At 47.9% G+C, this 21,879-nt stretch overlaps 1 protein-coding gene across 2 annotated transcripts in view; it reads right to left on the bottom strand.

Annotated features, from left to right (window-relative positions):
* Nucleotides 1-12,106: 12,106 nt before the first annotated feature.
* OSGIN1 (oxidative stress induced growth inhibitor 1) overlaps nt 12,107-21,879 on the bottom strand; it is a 40,097-nt gene continuing 30,324 nt past the window's right edge. Inside the window, exons 5-6 of one of the 2 annotated variants that reach the window (XM_063945738.1) lie at nt 18,063-18,154; nt 12,107-14,645 (exon numbers count right to left, since the gene is read on the bottom strand). In XM_063945738.1, coding sequence (XP_063801808.1) covers nt 13,670-14,645; nt 18,063-18,154 — 1,068 coding nt within the window. In that variant the 3' untranslated portion in view covers nt 12,107-13,669. The remainder of the gene's footprint in view (nt 14,646-18,062; nt 18,155-21,879) is intronic. The other variant, XM_063945737.1, reaches the window with a different exon arrangement.

Raw genomic sequence — 21,879 nt, 5'->3', positions numbered from 1 at the left:
AGTTAAGGAAAAGGAGGAAGGAAGTCTCTCGGTGGGTAGGGACCACCGTTTAACATAGGCTTCGGTAATAAAGTTCCCAGCTGCTCCGGAATCCAGGAGGGCAATGACGTTCTGATAACGTTGAGCAACTTGAAGCGAGACTGGGAGATTACAATCTTGAGGAGATGGAGAGGAGATCATTACTCCTAGCCGGCCCTCTCCTTGGCGAGCTAGGATTTGAAGTTTCCCGGACGTTTGGGACAGGCATGAATAGTGTGAGACGGGGCTGCACAATACAGACAGAGAGACTCAGAGAGACGTCTTCGGCGCTCAGCAGGAGTTAAACGGGAACGGCCAATTTGCATGGGTTCATCTTTAGTTGGTGACAGTTGGCGAGGAGGAGGAGCAGAAGATTTTGGAGCAGATGATCTTCCACGCTCAGTTGCTCTCTCTCTGAAACGTAAGTCAACTTTTGTACAAAGTGAGATTAGCTCATCTAACTTGGAGGGTAAGTCTCTGGTAGCTAACTCATCTTTAATACGCTCGGATAAACCATGCCAGAATGCAGCATACAGGGCCTCGTTGTTCCATGCCAGTTCAGATGCCAGGATCTGGAACTGTATAAGATATTGTCCTACAGTATGTGATCCCTGGCGTAAACGGAGAATCTCAGACGAAGCTGAAGTTACCCGGCCTGGCTCGTCGAAGATGCGCCTGAATGTTGACACGAATGCAGTGTAAGAAGATAGCAGGGTGTCGGACCTCTCCCATAACGGTGATGCCCAGTCAAGGGCTGAGCCACAGAGAAGTGAGATGATGTAGGCAATTTTTGTACGGTCACTGGGAAAATTGCCAGGTTGTAGCTCAAACTGAATCTCACACTGGTCGAGAAATCCCCTGCAGAATCTTGGAGATCCGTCAAATTTTGCTGGCGTTGGAAGATGAAGACGTGGAGCAGAAATGGGTAAGGTGGGAGGGGTTATAACTGGAGTCACTGTGGTTGACGCACCAGAAGCGCCTGATCCACGGAGAGTTGTCTGAATCCCATCCAGCCGAGTAGAGAGATCCTGGAGACAGCGGATGATGTGGCCCTGTGCAGCCTCCTGATGTTCTAGTCGGGCTGCCAGTTCTTGCATCGGCCTGGCCGCTTGATCCTGGTCTCCGGCTGGATTCATTAGGTCAGTGCTTACTGTCACAACTGAGGGCCTGAGCTGACGGAAGGCAGCCTCAGTTGTAGGGGCTGAGATGTACCGGAACCTGGGAGGTTGTATCAGACCCCTGGACATGTAAGTAACATGAAGAGAAACCGCCCGAAGGCGTGACCACGACAACTTGAGTAAAAGTCAATGATATTTATTTATGACAAACTCCATGCATCACAGTAGCAGTAAAAAGTAACATAAAAATCAGCAGAGAAATAATAATACAGTTCCTGGGTACTACAGGGTGGCAGGGGCCACAGAGCTCTGGTGGTATGAGACAGTTCTTATTATCTGCAAGTTGGAAAGTCCTTACCAGGCTCAACTGTAGCAATGAGGAAAGCCCAGGGTCGTACCAGCTGGTGTTCCAGGGAAAGCTGGACTGCTGTAGATAAAATGCTGCTGTGGGTACTGGTTAGAACCAGACAGGTGTTGGCACGGAGTGGATACTGGCTGGAACCAGTTAAATAATAAATAAAGCTTGAGAGCGATGCAATGTAGATGAAATGTAGAATTTGAGAGCGGAGAAATAATAATACCGGTGGAGAGTGGTAAACTGCAGAAAGGACACCTGCCCTTTAAGAGAAGCTGTACACTGCTGGAAGCTGAGCTGGAAGCAGGTGATGTTGTAGCTGGAAACAGGTGAGTCCAGAATGGATCGGAGAGTCAGGCTACACCGCAGATGGAATGCTGGTGCGGGTCTCTATAGCAGAAGTCTGGAGACAGGAGCTGGAACCTGGAAGACATTCACAGAAGAGAGACAAACTGGAACTAGGTTTGACAACCAAAGCACTGACGCCTTCCTTGCTCAGGCACAACCTATTTATACCTGCAGCAAGGAAGGCATTGGCTAGGCAATTATGCAAATTAATAATACTGACAACGGATTGGTAGGAATGATCAGCTGACAGAATCCAAGATGGCTGCGCCCATGCAGACACTTGGAGGGAAGTTTGGATTGTAATCCATGTGGTCTGGAAAACAGTAATGGCGGCGCCGGCCACCGGAGACAGGAGACGCCAGGCTGACAGATGCACATCCGACCACGCGGACACAGCGGAGGCCGCGGCTGACGTAATCGCCACTCTGAATGCAGAAGCTCAGGGACGGCGGCGGAGGCCGCGGGAGACGCCATGCCAGATGTATAAGGCGTTACTGTGACTGCGTCCAGAGAGACAGGAGAGGATGCGGGAATGTGCACATCAGGATAACAGATGGGATCCGGTCCTGGAGCGCAGAGCCAGCCTTAGGAGGCATCTGATAGGTAAGAAATGGCGTCCAGATACCCGGATCGTGACACTATCATGCTGAGGCTTCTAATACTATGCTGGGGGAAGAGAGATGCAGATGCACACTCCTAGCACTAAGAACACTGATAGTAAAAATAATTTAAATAAACCCTCACAATTAACATGGAGTATAAATGAAGTTCTTAGCACACATTTGCGCAGATATGCGGGCCCATGTACCGCGGCCAGGTGACTTCATCACATGCATCTCTCTTCCTCCAACCTAAGATTGCATTGTACCTAGTTGGTTCCTCGATTAGTTGAAGTAAGTAGTTATCATTTCGTATGCTTAAAAACATATTACCCCTAGCAGTATCACATGCAATACTGAAAACATTGACGGACAATCAATATTCTATTCTTTTCTAAACCGTGGATTGTTGGCAGGATGGCAGCTGTTTTGGTTTTAATCAGGGCTGTTTCTAGCCAATTTGGCTCCCAGTGCGAGATTTAAAAATGCGTTCCCCCCCATGACATAAAAAAATGTGCCCCACCCCCCACACCTAGAAAAAACAACAACTTGCGTGCACACCCGGCAAGGGGGCGTGGCCTCATCTAAATGGATGTGGCCTCATTTAAATGGGCATGGCCTCGTCTGAAAAGACTACCTCACAATCCAGTTTTTGACCCTGCTCCAACAGATCACGACCACCACAGGAAAAAAAAAATTCTACCATATTAAGCCCCACACAGTAATGCCCCCTGCACCATATTATGCCACACACCGCAATGCCCTTGATACATTAAATCCCCACACTACGGCAGGCAAGAGTCCCCATTTCACACATTACGGCAGGTGTCCCCATTTTACACATTGAGAGAGAGAGAGAATACTTATAGAGGCGATTACCGCTCTTCGGCCCGCCTCACCAGTCGCTCCTCGCGCCGGCCTTTCTCTCTTCCTAACTTGGATCCCCCTCTGTACTCCGCTCGGGGAAGGGGGGGGTGGGAGTTTCGCGGAGTGATGGGGCTGCGTCGTGACGTAACGACGCAACAGCGTCATTCCGTGAAACTCCGCCCCCCGAGCGGGTTACTCGGGGAGAAATAGGAGGGGGAAGCAGGGAGCCACAGTTAGTTGCACTGCTCACCTGCCCCAAGAAACGGCCCTGGTTTTAATAAATATGCAGGATACAGTCCTTCCAGAAAACCACCTAAAATGCCAATGCCCAAATCTACCGCACAAGGTTGATCAGTACAAAACGTCTGCCTTAGGAAAGACATCACTAGCTACTAACAGACAAAAGACTCAGCTGTTGAGGGATGTAGTGTGCTTGTTGGCAATCAAAATGTCAACACATATTATGGGGACCCCCCTGGATGATGACGGTGTCGCCTTCCGGGGTCCATATACTTTTTGTCGACAAGCCGTGTGCATCCTATGGTGTTGCTCAGTGGCGGATCCAGGGGAGGGGGGGGGGGGCACCCAGGCACGTGCCCCCCCTGTCATTTAGAAGATTTTTTCTTCTCTTTAATTTTAGCCTGCAGCCTGGACCACGGACGGCACGCTCTATCACGGCGCGCCCCTCCTGCCTGCAGTACTGCCGCTCTGCCACTCAGTTTGGTCTCCGGCAGTGACGGCGGAGTGTATAACTCAAATCAGGTGCCGGTTCGTTAGCCAATCAGAGCTCGCGAACCGGCACCTGATTTGAGATATACACGCTGCCGTCACCGCCGGAGACCAGACTGAGGGGAAGAGCGGCAGGCAGGAGAAGCGCGAGCTGCGCTCTCCACACACAAAACGGTAAGCAGCACTGTGGGGGCATATGTCTATGTGGCACTGTGGGGTCATATGTGGCGCTGTGGGGGCATATCTGGTATTCTGGCACTGTGTGGGCATATCTGGCACTGTGGGCACATGGCACTGTAGGGGCATATATGTATATGGCACTATGGGGTCATATGTGGCACTGTGGGGTCATATCTGGCACTGTGGGCACATGGCACTGGGAGGGCATATCTGTATCTGGCACTGTGGGGGCATATCTGGCACTGTGGGCACATGGCACTGTGGGGGCATATCTGTATCTTGCACTGTGAGGTCATATGCGGCACTGTGGGGGCATATCTAGCACTGTGGGCACATGGCACCCACTATCTCCCTGTGACCCCAGCCTCCTCAGTCACCCTCTACAAACAACCACATATGCAGCAGGGTGCATAGAAGAGTCCGTAACTATGTGGCCCAAAATAGAATGGGAAGGGGGCATAGTGTATTAATGTTTTAACATTCTGTGGCTGTGTTTGTGTGTATATGTGTGTGGGTGCATATGTGGTTGTTTGTATATATGTGCTGTGTGTGTATATGTGGCTGGTTGTGCTTATGTGACTGTATACTGTATATGGCTGTCTGTATATGTGACTGTGTGTGTGACTGTGTGTGTGTGTGTACTGTATGTGGCTGTCTGTGTGTGTATGTGTGACTTTGTGTATACTGTATCTGGCTGTCTGTATACAGTATGTGACTGTGCATATGCAGCTGTCTGTGTACACGTAAACTGTATGTGACTGTGTGTCTGTGTGTATACTGTATGTGGCTGTCTGTGTATAAGTGACTGTGCATATGTGGCTGTGTGTATATGCGACTATATGTGACTGTGTGTTTACTGCATCTGGTTGTCTGTGTATATGTGACTGTGTGTGTATACTGTATGTGACAGTCCGTGCATACGTGACTGTGTTTTGTATGTGTGTCTGTATCTGCGCATATGTGGCTGCGTATATGAGTACTCCATGCTCCCAGCGTGATGAAAACGAGGGCGTGACTCATGGGTATGGCATTCTCTGTGAGGCCAACCCCTTGCTACAAAGCCACAACCCTTTCACAGGAGCACATGTGCCGACCCCCCCCCCCCCCCTTCCTTCCCCTATTGTGGTGCCCCCCCTGTCATTTTGTTCTGGATCCGCCCCTGGTGTTGCTGCAGGCTGAGCAGTCTTTAAAAAACTATACTAGAGAGACAGCAGGTGGCGCTGTATTTGGAGTCTTTGTTGTCATACTTTGTTCTAGAATCTAGGGGTACATTTACTAAGATTCGTATTTTCCAGAATCATGTCCAAGTTCAATCACGAATGACATCGACAGTGTAAAATTGCAACTTTTTGAATTGATTACGATGGATTTACTAAGCTGTCGTATTCGGGTTTTTCTTTTGTTCCGATGTCGATGTCATTCGTGGTTTTTTACCTATTTTTACGGCAGTGATTAGCAAAACACTGCCGACTTTTTTTACAATCAATCTCGGCCGGATCTGTGTGATCCGTGCTGGGGTTTTTTTTTTTTTTTAAATTAAACACTGTAAAATCATTAAAAAAATTGCGTGGGGTCCCCCCTCCTAAGCATAACCAGCCTCGGGCTCTTTGAGCCGATCCTGGTTGCAAAAATATGGGTAAAAAAATGACAGGGGTTCCCCCATATTTAAGCAACCAGCATCGGGCTCTGCGCCTGGTCCTGGTCCCAAAAATACGGGGGACAAAAAGAGTAGGGGTCCCCCGTATTTTTAAAACCAGCACCGGGCTCCACTAGCTGGACAGATAATGCCACAGCCGGGGGTCACTTTTATATAGTGCCCTGCGGCCGTGGCATCAAAAATCCAACTAGTCACCCCTGGCCGGGGTACCCTGGGGGAGTGGGGACCCCTTCAATCAAGGGGTCCCCCCCCCAGCCACCCAAGGGCCAGGGGTGAAGCCCGAGGCTGTCCCCCCCCATCCAATGGGCTGCGGATGGGGAGGCTGATAGCCTTTGTTGTAAAAGAAAAGATATTGTTTTTAGTAGCAGTACTACAAGGCCCAGCAAGCCTCCCCCGCATGCTGGTACTTGGAGAACCACAAGTACCAGCATGCGACGGAAAAACGGGCCCGCTGGTACCTGTAGTACTACTACTAAAAAAATACCCAAAAAAAGACAAGACACACACACCGTGAAAGTATAATTTTATTACATACATACACACATACATACATACTTACCTTAAGTTCCCACGCAGGTCGGTCCTCTTCTCCAGTAGAATCCAAGGGGTACCTGTTGAAGAAATTATACTCACGAGATCCAGGGGTCCAGGCTCCTCGGGAAATCCAGGGGTAATCCACGTACTTGCATAAAATAAGAAAACGGAAAGCCGAGCCACGAACTGAAAGGGGCCCCATGTTTTCACATGGGTTTCCTTTCCACGAATGCCAGAAACCCACTCTGACTGATGTCTAAGTGGGTTTCTTCAGCCAATCAGGGAGTGCCACGTTGTAGCACTCTCCTGATCGGCTGTGTGCTCCTGTACTGAGTGACAGGCAGCACACGGCAGTGTTACAATGTAGCGCCTATGCGCTACATTGTAACCAATGATGGGAACTTTCTGCCCTGCGGTTGACCTAAAGTGACGTCACCGCTGAGCAGAAAGTTCCCATCATTGGTTACAATGTAGCGCATAGGCGCTACATTGTAACACTGCCGTGTGCTGCCTGTCAGTGAGGACAGGACCACACAGCTGATCAGGAGAGTGCTACAACGTGGCGCTCCCTGATTGGCTGAAGAAACCCACTTAGACAGAAGTCAGAGTGGGTTTCTGGCATTCGTGGAAAGGTGACCCATGTGCAAACATGGGTCCCCTTTCAGTTCGTGGTCGGGACACCGTTTTTTTTTTTTTTTCAAGTACGTGGATTACCCCTGGATTTCCCGAGGAGCCTGGACCCCTGGATCTCGTGAGTATAATTTCTTCAACAGGTACCCCTTGGATTCTACTGGAGAAGAGGACCGACCTGCGTGGGAACTTAAGGTAAGTATGTATGTATGTGTGTATGTATGTAATAAAATTATACTTTCACGGTGTGTGTGTCTTGTCTTTTTTTGGGTATTTTTTTAGTAGTAGTACTACAGGTACCAGCGGGCCCGTTTTTCCGTCGCATGCTGGTACTTGTGGTTCTCCAAGTACCAGCATGCGGGGGAGGCTTGCTGGGACTTGTAGTACTGCTACTAAAAACAATATATTTTCTTTTACAACAAAGGCTATCAGCCTCCCCATCCGCAGCCCATTGGATGGGGGGGACAGCCTCGGGCTTCACCCCTGGCCCTTGGGTGGCTGGGGGGGGGACCCCTTGATTGAAGGGGTCCCCACTCCCCCAGGGTACCCCGGCCAGGGGTGACTAGTTGGATTTTTGATGCCACGGCCGCAGGGCAGTATATAAAAGTGACCCCCGGCTGTGGCATTATCTGTCCAGCTAGTGGAGCCCGGTGCTGGTTTTAAAAATACGGGGGACCCCTACTCTTTTTGTCCCCCGTATTTTTGGGACCAGGACCAGGCGCAGAGCCCGATGCTGGTTGCTTAAATATGGGGGAACCCCTGTCATTTTTTTACCCATATTTTTGCAACCAGGATCGGCTCAAAGAGCCCGAGGCTGGTTATGCTTAGGAGGGGGGACCCCGCGCAATTTTTTTTGACCAAATAAGCACTTTCCCACCCCTTCCCATTGATATACATGCACGGATCTCATGGATCCCTGCATGCCTATCTAATCACGGGAAAAAAAAAAAGGTCTGGTTTTTTTTAGCACTTTTTTACGAGTTGTAATTTTTCACGGCAGTGTTTGTTCTTTTTTTGCTTTGCACTTCTTAGTAAATGACCGAGATTCATACTTAAACAGCCGCGTTTTGACCGATGGTGTATTCATTCGTAATTTTTTACCTGAACTTGCAAAAAATTACGAATGCCCTCATCACTGCCGTGATTAGTGCTTAGTAAATTACCGAGATGACACTTTGATGAAAAAACGGCATCTCGGTCAAAATCGGGAGCTTAGTAAATTTCCCCCCTAGAATCTTGTTAAGTAGCTTGGCCAAGCTGCAGATGATAAAGGGAAGTGTTGGTCCATACAGTCACCTTCCTATTTTGTCATACCTGTGCTCTGGCTTGGAGCGTAGTATATATGCAGTTAGACCAGTGTGTTGGCCGTGCCCCGCGTAGTTGCTGCATTATAATCCACCACTAAAAGGTTCCCAAGCAACCCTGACCTTAGTACATGCCGACCCTTTTCAACACCCCAGACATTGGTGTAATGACCTAAGTGCCACACTGTTTGGGGAATGACATTTCCCATTCCCCATACACAATAGATGGATACAGGAGGCTACAAATAAAGTGGCAGATAGGATTACCTTGAGGTCCCAGAAGAACTTTGATCAAACATAAAAACAATTATAAAAAAAATAAAGTTTAATAAGTGCAGTAATAATATGTGCAAGTTACATTTCTGGATGCTGACGTTTATTCGGCCATAGACCGGTTAATAATTTGATGCCTAGAATTGCCTCTGGCTACCTACGGAACAAGGTAGCTACCAAGAAATCTAGAACTAATCAGTTTTCTAGTCAGGTAACCATGGCGACCTAAAGTGTTGCTACTGATGTATGGTTCTGCACAGAATGACAACTTGGTTGCTCACAAAAGTTCTGACTTTTTTTTTACATTTATAATAACAGCAGCTACATTGTACATTATGGGGGTCATTCCGACTCGTTCGCACCAGCGTTTTTTCTCTGCGGTGCGAACGGGTGCGGACAGCGCATGCGCGGCGGCCACTGTGCGCGACGTTGCCCGGCGACAGGGGTCGCCGGGTTACGTCGCGGCTACCGATGGAAGCGGTCACAGCGGCGACCGCTAAGAAGATTGACAGGAAGGAGGCGTGGATGGGCGGATCCGGACCGTTGGAGACCGTTTTCGGGGATTGGTGAGTAAAACGCAGGCGTGTCCAGGACAACGGAGGGCATGGACTATTGATCGCAGCAGCAGCAAAAAGTTGCTGGCTGCGATCAACTCGGAATGACCCCCTATATCCGTGTGTGTGTGTTATTGTTTTGTTTGTAGCTGTGCATAATACTTTTTGCTCTAGGTTAATTTATCTCTAAAGTCTGCGAAGTGTGTGTCTGTGAGTCTATGAATTAAACCAAAAGTGCATTCATTTATGGAAAACTTTAGGGCTTCGGTATACATCTCCTTCTTCACTGAGCAAAATGTTCTTTTCACCCTTTCATACATAGGGGTATATTCAGTTGTTATCGGAAACTGCCGTCTCGTCGGAAAGACGGCAGTTTCTGACAGGTTTAGGTCGGAAGGGGTTCCGATGTATTCAATGCAGCCCTGTTTTTTTCCGACAAGTCGGGAAATCTGACTTGTCGGAAATCACGTGGATTGGTGGCTTTAGCCGCCGATCCACGTGAGTTGTCGGAAGCGCGGCCAAACCTGACAGGTTTTAGCCCGGTTTCCAACAATGTCAATCCGACTTTTAAAAAAGTTGGATTGACATTGCCACCCCCTCCTCCATACACCCTGCCGTGCTGATGATCTCTCTCTACATCCCGGGACCCGGCTCGATGACACCGCTCCCACCTGTACCTGTCACAGGCTGCTGCCTCATATACAGACGTGCTGCCAGCGCCTGCCCCCCATTCCACACAGGGAGCGCGGGCGCTGCACTGCAGGTGACTCCCGTAACTGGTGCCTGCAGTGGGGGGAGGGGTGTCACCTGAGGGGTCCCCCAACTACCCGCTGCTGTCACCTGCTTGACTCCTCCCCGGGAACACGAGCGGCTGCTCCGCCCTCGCCCGAGTCACCTGGGAATGGGGGCACCGGTCACAGCCATATGTCTCTCATCATGATGTTGTTGCTTCTAGCAAATGTGACCGGTGCCCCCTATCCCAGGATGAGGGGCAGTTGCTCCGAGCCCAGAGAAAGGGAGCCGGCCTGGGCGGCGCGCGGCCCCGGGGTGAGCAACAGCAGCGCGGGGAGGATGAGGACGTCCAGCCGGAACTGGGCTGTGTGGCAGCACAGAAGGTACCGGGGTGAGCAGCAGCGGGCAAATCCGATCGGATCCTTTGCGACAATGCTGGTCAACAAAAACTCAGGCATGTAATGGCCGTTTTCTAGGCACGTATGTGCCAACAGCTGTGATCACGTACATCCAAAAGCATGGCGCCAGCATCGCTACTGCCGCGTGCACTCTGTGTAGCCACAGGGCTACCCTAGCAGTCAGTGGTGGCTCCAGAGGCACCACAGTCCAAAATCCAAATGGGGGAACCACACCACCCGCCAGTGAGTCCTTGGCAGCGTTTGGGGTGTCAGGTGGTGCGGCTCCCTTCTTTGAATTTTAGACTGAGCTGCTGCCCCTCCCCTGGAGTCGCCACTGCTAGCAGTCGATGTTAGTCATTATTGCGCACAGCCTGTGTATGTGTTCGCAGTTGCGATTGAGATTGCGGTGGCTCCGGTAGGCGTCTATCTTCTTTTCTGGGCAGCAGTTTCACTAGCTATGATCAGCAAAATACATTTCCGTACAAACATACATTACGCCCAATATATGTTTGAGGTTGAAAAGATCGATGACAGCCCATGAAAGAGGCGAAGTTTTGTCTACAGCACATAGGGGTCTGTCTACCATCAGTGGTCGTGGGGCCCCGTGAGCTGGAGTTTCTTATCACAAGAGGTAAGACATTTTTTTAAATTATTTAACAAAGAAGAGGTCTGATCTGCGCAAAACAAACCTGCAATTGTTGCCATGATGGAGCATGGAGACTGCCGGAGAATTGATCCATAGATCCCTCTGACAATGCTCACCCTATATGTATCTGACGGCCAAGCTCAGAAGTCTAAGCTTGTCTTCAGTCCCCATTGAGAATAAAGGGGGCGGAGGTCTGCAGTGTTCATTTGTTTGAAACGGTAGAACAGTTATCACCCAATTACTTAAAATGTGCGTGTTATGTGGCTTCCATGTTATTTTAACCTTCATAGAAGGGTATTCGATTAAGCGTGAGGTTAAAGGCCAGTACTCACTGGCAGATGTGGGGAGAGATGTGTGCTGAGCGAACCGCTCAGCACACATCTCTCCCCCCGCTCAGCACAGCGCGGTGTGCTGAGCGTGCGAGGGGGGGGGGGAGCGGAGGGGCCGCTCATTTCACCCAGCGGGTGAAGTGAGCGACCCGCTAGATTGGCCTGCATGCAGGCCAATCTAGCACCAGCGATAGCTATGCGCGGGGCTGCGCATCGCTATCGCTGTGAGGGGTACACACGGAGAGTTCACTGCTTCAAATCTAAACAATCTAGGCAGATTACTTAGATTTTAAGCAGCGATCGCTCCGTGAGTACCCACCTTAAGCTTCAGGTTTCATGCCTGGAGCTATTCAATTATCCAACATTTTGTCTGCATGGTTAACCATGGGTTAATGTGCGATACCCCATAGATTTTGTGACAAATGCTGGGCTCAACGGGTTTCCACATGCGTTAAAATGCAGAGTCCACCCATGAGGCTTAGTGTGGGGGTTTCCGCAGCTAACGGAATCCGACAAAGAGTAAACCCTACACATCCACTACAGTATGTAACAAAAATAACCTTGGAATTAATGTATCATGCAATTTAATCTGACCCTTCTTTGTATCTCAGGCAACAATGTAATGTATAGTTAAATATAAAAAATATTGAGCAACGTTTTTACTAAGGCACGTTTTACCCAAACACTCATATGATGCAGATCTGTTATTAGTAAAGAAATATACTCTTCTCACTTATCATATGATCCATTATAATATATTCTTTTTGAGCAATGCTAAACACACACGCATGAAAGGAAAGGAAAATTTGCCATAATATAATTTTTTATTAAATGGTTTTTCAATATTGGAAGCGTTTATAAAACTTTGTAAAAATATCAATGTTTATTTACAAATATATAAAAAAAATGAATACAAAACATAAATATAGAAAACATTAAAAATTTCATTTTTATACATAAAAATATATTAGCAGTTTCACATTTTTATATATTACATAGGAAAAACAAACATACAATAAACAAACAGGCATTTGTACATTGGATCCAGTAATTCATCAAGTTTAACTTTAATCGTTTTAAAATCATTCTGTTTTGGAAGTAGTCTTTTTTAATTTTCCCAAATTTCCTCTTTCCCATTAGATTTGAGAAACCTATTTGCAGTAGAGATGAGCGGGTTCGGATTTACTCGGATTTACCCGAATCTCCTTATTGGCTCACGGACGTCACGTGTTTTGTTTAGCCAATAAGAAAAATCCAGAAAAAAAGAACTTGTGCTAATTCGGGCGTTAAGAACTGAGTAAATCCGAACCCGCTCATCTCTAATTTTCAGGCTACGGTTGTGACAACCTTGCACTTCAAATCCTATATAATAAAAGGTTAATGCTGCTCCATACCTCTATGGGGGGAATTCAAGTGTTTTGTGTGTCGGCGGCCACTAGATGGCATCATACGGAGTAGCTCAATTGTTGCTGTGTTGGAGCGCGCGCAGCCGTCTGTGCTGACATTACTGTTAAGTGGTTCCATCATTTTAACGGGCTGGTAACTAGTAGGAGATGAATATACAGAGTGGAACATTTAAAGTTCTATTAAGGTTTTAAACCTTTATAAATTAACTATTACAAATTGCCCTTTCGTCTTAGATAATCCTGTTTGTTTTAGTTGGATAGCCATACATATATGGGAAGATAAATAGAATATACTTTCTTTAGTGCAGGAGAGTAAGAAAATAAAACAAGTAAAGTGTATACTAGGGGGTAAATTTACTAAGGTGTGAGTTGTTGTTTTTTTTATAACAGGTGATGTTGCCCATAGCAAACAATTAGATTCTATCTATTATCTTCTAGAAGCAGCTAGATAAATGTTAAGTAGAATCTGATTGGCTGCTACGAGGAACATCAACAGTTCTAAAAAAAACAAAAAACACCTTAGTAAATTTTCCTCGTTTTAAAAGATAATCTATGTACTATGTATATTTGTACAATAACCCTTTTCATAAACGCAGTTCACGTATATGAATATATAGCTTTGTATAATGGTAACTGTCACATATCCACACATATTAAGATTGCTGTAGAAATGCTAGCTTATGTATATGATACAAACAGTCAGCAGAAAGACTAGGGGGTAAATGTAATAGCCTGCCACTTACAGCGAGTCTGGGCGATGTTTTAAAGTGGCAATCATTTAAAAAGGTAAACCCAGGATGGTTTTGCCTTTTTAAATGGTTGCCACTTTAAACATTGGCCAAACTGATCAAGGGTTTTGCAGATGCCCACAAGTCGCAGTCTATTAGATTTACCCCCTTAGGTCTCCCTCTATTTGGCTGAGATATCCCATCTGTGTATGGATCACGAAGATCTAGGATAGCTCTAGAAGATACCGTAGTTGGCTGCGTTCATTACGGAGGTTTCTCCTGAGATTTTAGCAGAGAGCTGGCAACAGCCAAAGCTCCTCCTTGAACAAAGCGTACAAAATAGTCACCGGCCAGAGGTCCCACAGCATACAGTCCTTTTTCCTGAATGCACTCATAGCTGAATGGATCAATATCAAGAGGGTTTCTTCTGGAGCTTACTGGGTGTTGATTGTCCACCGTCAGGTGTATGCCATTTTTGGGAAGAAATGACAAGTTGGGATTGGAACCAATAAGAACAAGGGCCATGGAGACTCTGAACACTTTGTGCTGGCCGTGCTGGTCTCTGAAGATGCACTTCTTATCGTCTTTGAAGCAAATGGTGTGGTGCTCAGGAAAGCTGATGTAACCCTTGTAGGGTCCACCTTGAAAGACAGATTGCTCCTTCATCATTTGATGCACTTTATGGTATTCTGGGTACATGACCTGTGGTAACTGATTGAAGATCAGTGCTGGATCATTAACACGTCTTCTAAATGCATGGATTACGGGAATGTTATAGTGATGAGCCAACAGGATGGCATCTGCAGCAGTCAATCCTGCTCCAATGATCAGCACAGGATCAGAGTCTTGGTCAACCCTTTTAGCTTTTACCGCTTCCTCAAGGGCAGAAATCTGATGTGATACAAAGGGAAGATCTTCCCCTTGGACGCCCAACATAGACGGGCTATCGTAAGTCCCCGTTGCCAGTACCACATTCTCTGCATAGAGACAGAAGTTTTTGCTGTTGCCAGAGTCGTTGTTGATAAATCCGCTTACTCTGAAGAGTTTGTTGTCCCCTTTACACTCAGGAGAACTCAAGATGATCTCATTCCCAGGGGAATGGTCAACGTCTTTGTCCATTTTTACAACAGAGGTGACAACTGCGCCAGACATGAAATTGTTCTCTAGCCTTTTCTTCTTTACATAGTACTGGTAATAGTTCAGGATGTCACCTGCCGTGGACCTGTCGTTTCTAAGGTTCCTAAAAGAAAACAAAAATAAACATGGTTAATTAGTAGATCGACCACTACTTCCTCTCAAATCATAGGACTCCTTTGTGTTGGATCCCCTCGGCTCTTCTAAGTGGCAGGAGATAGTTAATACTGATATATCCTGCTCCTGTCTTCTACGGGTGTGGTATGCGTGACCGGCGGTCGCTTGCGGGCTCGGTGGTTGCAATGGGTTTCTATTCTCACTCTATGGGTGTCGTAGAACCCCACGAGTGGGAATAGTCCCCGTTGGTTGGCATGCCGACCGTCGGGATTGTGAGGGGGACGGGATGTAGGGGGGAGGTCATGTGACCACCCGTCACATAACTGCAACCTTCTTATACAGCTCTCCTGTACTAACAATCACATGAGTGTACAGCTCACATCTCACAAGATCAGCAGACGTATCGGAACACTCTAATGAGCCGATAGTTTGATTTCTTCCAGCCCAGTTCAAAACTAGAGATACAAAGAGCAGGAAATGAAAAATGCTCTGAGCTCAGTGAATGAACCTTGAATTTCAAGGAACTAGAAACCATAAATGCAGATATACATCAGAACTTAATCCCTGTGCCAGGTACATTCCCCCCCCTGTGCTTCCAAGAGTCGGCTGATTAATATTCAAAGTTACACTTGCAGGTCGTATTCTCTGTATGAGGCTGGAACAGGATTTGGGTACAATGCAGTTTGTGGGATTTGTTGTTTATAAAACAATAAACCTGTTTGGTACGTTTTCTAGCAGGAGAACCAGAAACGCATTGCATATCAACAGCTTCATCTGCACCATAACAAAGCCATCACATAAGCTATCAGATTCGCTCACTATTAGAATAAGAATGTGTTTCTAGTGAGGCAGCTCCATTGTGAGATTTTGAAACGAGCGTTTGCCCAAGGCCAAAACTATTCAGAATTATTTGGTTTGCATGAATGCTCATCTGAAACAAGTATCACTATTCCCATACTTGTACAGGTAGCTGTATACGACACCGACTTATACTTCTTGAGAATGCAAACTATGGGGGTCATTCTGAGTTCGCTCGTTGCCGATTTTCGCTATGCTGTGATTTGCTGCTAAATGCGCATGCACATTTATTTAACTAAAAACGTAGCAGTTTTGCTGGTGTTCGTACAATGCTTTTCAGTCGCTCTGCTGATCGGTGAGTGATTGACAGGAAAGGGGCGTTTCTGGGAGGTAACTGAGCGTTTTCCGGGAGTGTGCTAAAAAACGCGGGAGTGTCTGGAGGAACGGGGGAGTGGCTGACCGAACGCAGGGCGTGTTTGTGACGTCAAACCAGGAACTAAACGGACTGAGCTGATCGCAATCTGTGAGTGGGTCCGGAGCTACTCAGAAACTGCAAAGAATTATTTAGTAGCTATTCTGCTAACCTTTCGTTCGCTATTCTGCTAAGCTAAGATACACTCCCAGAGGGCAGCGGCCTAGCGTGTGCAATGCTGCTAAAAGCAGCTAGCGAGCGAACAACTCGGAATGAGGGCCGTAATGTGCAGTTTAAATAACGGAGATAAACAGAGGTGGTCAGGATCTGCTAATGGAAGAGAAATTAGCTGATTGTGGGGTAAATGTATCAAAACCTCAGAGAAAGATAAAGCATCAACCAATCAGTGTCTAACTGCCATTTTACAGGTGGTGTTTGAAAAATGACAATGATTGGAACTTTGGGGCATATGTATCAAAGCTTGGAGAGATAAAGTGCAAACTAAACAGCTCCTGTCATTTTTCAAACACAGCCTGTAACATGACAGTTAGAAGCTGATTGGCTGGTACTTCATCTTTCTCCACTTTGGGGTTTATTCAATAAGTGTCGGATCCATTCCGACATGCATTTGTCGGAATGGATCCGACAAGGGCTATTCAATGAACGGCCAAATCAGACTGTCGGATTTGGGAGTTCCCTGTCAGCGGTGGGAAGGGGGGGGGGGGGGGGGGGGGAGCTGCCAGCGGCCGGAGATGTCTGCTGCGGGGAGGGGGTGGGGTGCACAGTCAGCGGCATGAGCTGTCAGCAGCGGCTGGGTAAGATCTCTGCGGTGGGGGGGGGGGGGGAGCTGCAAGTGTCCGCTGCGGGAGGGGAGGGTGCGCTGTCAGCGGCGGGGGAAGATCTCTTTGAGGAGGGGGAGCTGGCAGCGCCGGAATCTTGATGTCTGCGGCGGCGAGGGGGGGGGGGGGGTGCACTGCCGGGAGTGAGGAGCCTGGCTAGGGGGGACGCCCTGCTCAGTCCGACTTTTTTTTTTTAGTCGGATTGAGATTGTCGGAAAGGGAGCCAAAGCCTGTCAGATTTGGCCCCGTTTCCGACAGAAGCAGGCGGATCAGCGGCTATTCCGCCGATCTACGTGTGGAAAAAAATTGCCCATATTGAATAGGTCGGAACCCCTTCCGACAGAAGAAGCTGCAGTCTTTCCGACAAGACGGCAGCTTCCGACAGCTATTGAATACGGCCCTTTATCTCCATCCATGGCTTAGCAAATAGGCCCCTTTATATCTCTGAGCTTTGATACATCTCCCACTGTATCTGTTACATTATGAGCCAGAGCCTTTTGACACTATCAAATACTGTTGTCATCCATACCTTGTTACTCCCTCCCTCCACCATACCCACACAATTGGCTAGATAAGCAAATGTGACACGTATTTCTAACATTTATTGATCTGCACTTTGGGTAATATTGAAATAAAAGCTATTTTGGCTAAATGACAAAAACATAGCATTTGTCAATTCAACTGTAGAAGATGGACGCAAAGTGTCATCAGAACAGCGGCAGTCGGACCACCAACACCGCCAATCTTCCATCACACCCCATAGAGACGTCAGTGTTGGTGTGCTGCAATGTGAGCAGCTAAACATCATGGCCGCGCATCACAGAACTTAGGGGGTCATTCCGAGTTGATCGCTCGCAACTTTTTGCAGCGCTGCGATCAGATAGTCGCCGCCTATGGGGGAGTGTATTTTTGCTTTGCAAGTGTGCGAACGCTTTTGCAGCCGACGGCACAAAAAAGTTTCCTGCAGTTTCAGAGTTGCTCTGGACCTACTCAGCCGCTGCGATCACTTCAGCCTGTCTGGTCCCGGAATTGACGTCAGGCACTCGCCCCGCAAACGCTCGGACAAGCCTGCGTTTTCCCAAACACTCCCAGAAAACGGTCAGTTGACATCCACAAACGCCCTCTTCCTGTCAATCACCTTGCGATTGGCTGTGCGAATGGATTCTTTGTTAAATCCATCGCCCAGCATCGATCCTCTTTATACCCGTATGACGCGCCTGCGCAATGCGGTGTATACGCAGTTTTGCTGTGAGTTAACATGATCGTGGCGCTGCAAAAAGTTGCTAGCGAGCGATCAACTCGGAATGACCCCCTTAATACGGTTCATATAGCGGTATCCGGATCTTTGTTTTCTTACCTTCTTTTCATCCTCATCCAGTCTTTAAAAGATAAATCTGGGAGCCCCATCCAGTCTCCACGGCTAAGAGTTATCATTGACTCCTCAATGGCCTAGAATACAAATATGAACGCTTGTTATAGGTCGGTCGCCAGAGCGCTAATTACCTTGTTATACTCAGTCGACGTTGCTTGTGTATTATAATACGGTAATATATTCCACATATTAGAGTATATTTATATACATTAGTGACAAGAACAAAAAAGGACATCAATAGAACCAGTTTAAACCCAACCCAGGGAACCATAGGGATCGAGGCATTTTCAGGAAGTGAACAAGCCCGTCGATCGGGTGAAACGCGTTTTCCCACGGGACCCTCATCATGTATATAGCAGCTGCTGCTGATCACCAGCGATCTGGATGTGAACTACAATCACTGGCTGCACGTGGTATCGGTACTATATAATTGTTATAACCTGCATAGGGAGCACAGAGCATGCGCTATTTTTATTATAAGCTTTACTATTATAGGAGATTAGAATTATAGGCAATAATACTGTTACTCAGCTTCTGACCCTGAATAGGAGACTATGGGGGTCATTCAGAGTTGATCCTAGCTGTGCTAAATTTAGCACAGCTACGATCAGGCACTCAGACATGCGGGGGGGGATGTCCAGCACAGGGCTAGTCCGCCCCGCATGTCAGTGCCGGCACCCCCTTCCCCCCGCAGAAATGCAAAAGCATCGCACAGCGGCGATGCTTTTGCATTTCAGGAGTAATTCCCGGCCAGAACATCTTCTCTGCCCGGGTCGCCGCGGCTGCGTGTGACGTCCCGGGAGAACATCTTCTCTGCCCGGGTCGCCGCGGCTACGTGTGACGTCACGAAGACGCCGCGGACTGCCCCCCCAATGGTCTGGCCACACCTGCGTTGGTCGGACTGCGCCCCCTTAATGGCGGCTTGTCGCCGCCGTCCAGCCCCCATCCGCACAGCGACTGCCTGTCAATCAGGCAGAGGCGATCGTTACGGTACAAAGGCCTTTGGCCGTCCAACATGCGCTGGCGCATGCGCAGATCCGACCCGATCGCTCCGCTGCGATAAACTGCAGCGAGCGATCAGGTCGGAATGACCCCCCATAGCTTCAGTGTTTAGTGTGAATTTACCATACTCTAAGCACATATGATCTTTGTTAAATGTAATTTTTTTTTTTTGAATCTTAGGATTCCTAATAGAGATAAGGTACAGCACTAATGTACTAATCCGGATTCCCTACATAGCACAAACACTCCAATGAATAATTGAGGTAACCATATTTGTTACTCAAAGCCCTTACTTTGTTACGTCAAAATACATTACTTTGTTACCCGACTACCACGGCATAAATGTGCAAATAACCCCTGATATACCAGCAAGGTGTGGTTCTTTTATCTTTTCTATTGATTGTGCTAATGTAAAGAGGACAGAACGGTGTGTTGTTTAACATATCTCACAGGTCTCAAGTGACTCAGTGTGACAACCTGTCCCGCGCTATATAATCTGATTGGACAGTATATTGCACCTTATCTTCTTCCGTATCCTATCTTTTTTTTGATCTACACTTATTCAGTGAACTCTCATCTGTGATCCAGACGTAATTGACTGCCTAACACAGACAGCAGATTCACCACTTTGTTTATCTATCTGCGTGTCACGATCCGGGTATCTGGACGCCATTTCTTACCCATCAGATGCCTCCTAAGGCTGGCTCAGCGCTCCAGGACCGGATCCCATCTGTTATCCTGATGTGTACATTCCTGTATCCTCTCCTGTCACTCTGGGACGCTGTCACAGTAAACGCCATATTACACCTGGCATGGCGTCTCCCGCGGCCTCCGCCGCCGTCCCTGAACTTCTGCATGCAGAGTGTCTGAGTGGCGATTACGTCAGCCGCGGCCTCCGCTGTGTCCGCGTGGTTGGATGTGCATCTGTCAGCCTGGCGCCTCCTGTCTCCGGTGGCCGGCGCCGCCATTACTGTTTTCATTACCACATGGATTACAAACCAAACTTCCCTCCAAGTGTCTGCATGGGCGCAGCCATCTTGGATTCTGTCAGCTGATCATTTCCACCAATCTGTTCTCAGTATTGATAATCTGCATAATTGCCTAGCCAATCCCTTCCTTGCTGCAGGTATAAATACACTGTGCCTGAGCAAGGAAGGCGTCAGTGCTTTGGTTGTCAAACCTAGTTCCTGTTTGTCTCTCTCCTGTGATTGTCTTCCAGGTTCCAGCTCCTGTCTCAAGACTTCCACCATAGAGACCCGCACCAGCATTCCACCTGCGGTGTAGCCTGACTCTCCAATCCATTGTGGATTCATCTGTCTCCAGCTACAACATTACCTGCTTCCAGCTCAGCTTCCAGCAGAGTACAGCTTCCCTTAAAGGGCCGGTGTCCTTTCTACACTTTACCACTCTCCACCGGTATTATTATTTCTCCGCTCTCAAGTTCTACATTTCAGTTCATATTTCATCGCTCCCAAGTTCATTTATTATTTAACTGGTTCCAGCCAGTATCCACTCCGTGCTAACAACAGTCTGGTTCCAGCCAGTATCCACAGCAGCTGTTTTATCTTCAGCAACCCAGCTTTTCCTGGAACACCATCTGGCACAATCCTGGGTTATCTCCATTGCTACAGTCGGGCCTGGTAAGGACTTTCCATCTAGAAGATCATAAGAACTATCTCACACTACCAGTGCCCTGTGGCTCCTGCCATCCTGTAGTACCCAGGAACTGTATTTATTCTTTGCTGACTTTTACGTTTTCTTTTACTGCTGCTGTGTTGCGGAGTTGTCATAATAAACATCATTGACTTTTATCCAAGTTGTCGTGGTCACGCCTTCGGGCAGTTATTACTCATGTTACTTACATGTCCAGGGGTCTGATACAACCTCCCAGGTTCCGGTACATCTCAGCCCCTACAACTGAGGCTGCCTCCCGTCAGCTCAGGCCCTCAGTTGTGACAGTAAGCACTGACCTAATGAATCCAGCCGGAGACCAGGATCAAGCGGCCAGGCCGATGCAAGAACTGGCAGCCCGACTAGAACATCAGGAGGCTGCACAGGGCCACATCATCCGCTGTCTCCAGGATCTCTCTACTCGGCTGGATGGGATTCAGACAACTCTCCGTGGATCAGGCGCGTCTGGTGCGTCAACCACAGTGACTCCAGCTATAACCCCACCCACCTTACCCATTTCTGCTCCACGTCTTCATCTTCCAACGCCAGCAAAATTTGACGGATCTCCAAGATTCTGCAGGGGATTTCTCAACCAGTGTGAGATTCAGTTTGAGCTACAACCTGGCAATTTTCCCAGTGACCGTACAAAAATTGCCTACATTATTTCTCTTCTCAGTGGCTCAGCCCTTGATTGGGCATCACCGTTATGGGAGAGGTCCGACACCCTGCTGTCTTCCTACACTGCCTTCGTGTCAACATTCAGGCGCATCTTCGTCGAGCCAGGCCGGGTAACCTCAGCTTCATCCGAGATTCTCCGTTTACGCCAGGGGTCACGTACTGTAGGACAATATCTGATACAGTTCCAGATCCTGGCATCCGAACTGGCATGGAACGACGAGGCCCTGTATGCTGCATTCTGGCATGGCTTATCTGAGCGTATTAAAGATGAGTTAGCTACCAGAGACTTACCTTCTAAGTTAGATGAGCTAATCTCACTCTGCACGAAAGTTGATTTACGTTTCAGAGAGAGAGCAACTGAGCGTGGAAGATCATCTGCTCCAAAATCTTCTGCTCCTCCTCCTCGTCAACTGTCACCATCTAAAGATGAGCCCATGCAACTTGGCCGTTC

The sequence above is a fragment of the Pseudophryne corroboree genome, chromosome 11 (genome assembly GCF_028390025.1).
Source record: "Pseudophryne corroboree isolate aPseCor3 chromosome 11, aPseCor3.hap2, whole genome shotgun sequence".
Taxonomy (NCBI): domain Eukaryota; kingdom Metazoa; phylum Chordata; class Amphibia; order Anura; family Myobatrachidae; genus Pseudophryne; species Pseudophryne corroboree.
Note: the sequence above shows the minus strand (reverse complement) of the source record. Positions and strands in the feature narration are given on the sequence as shown.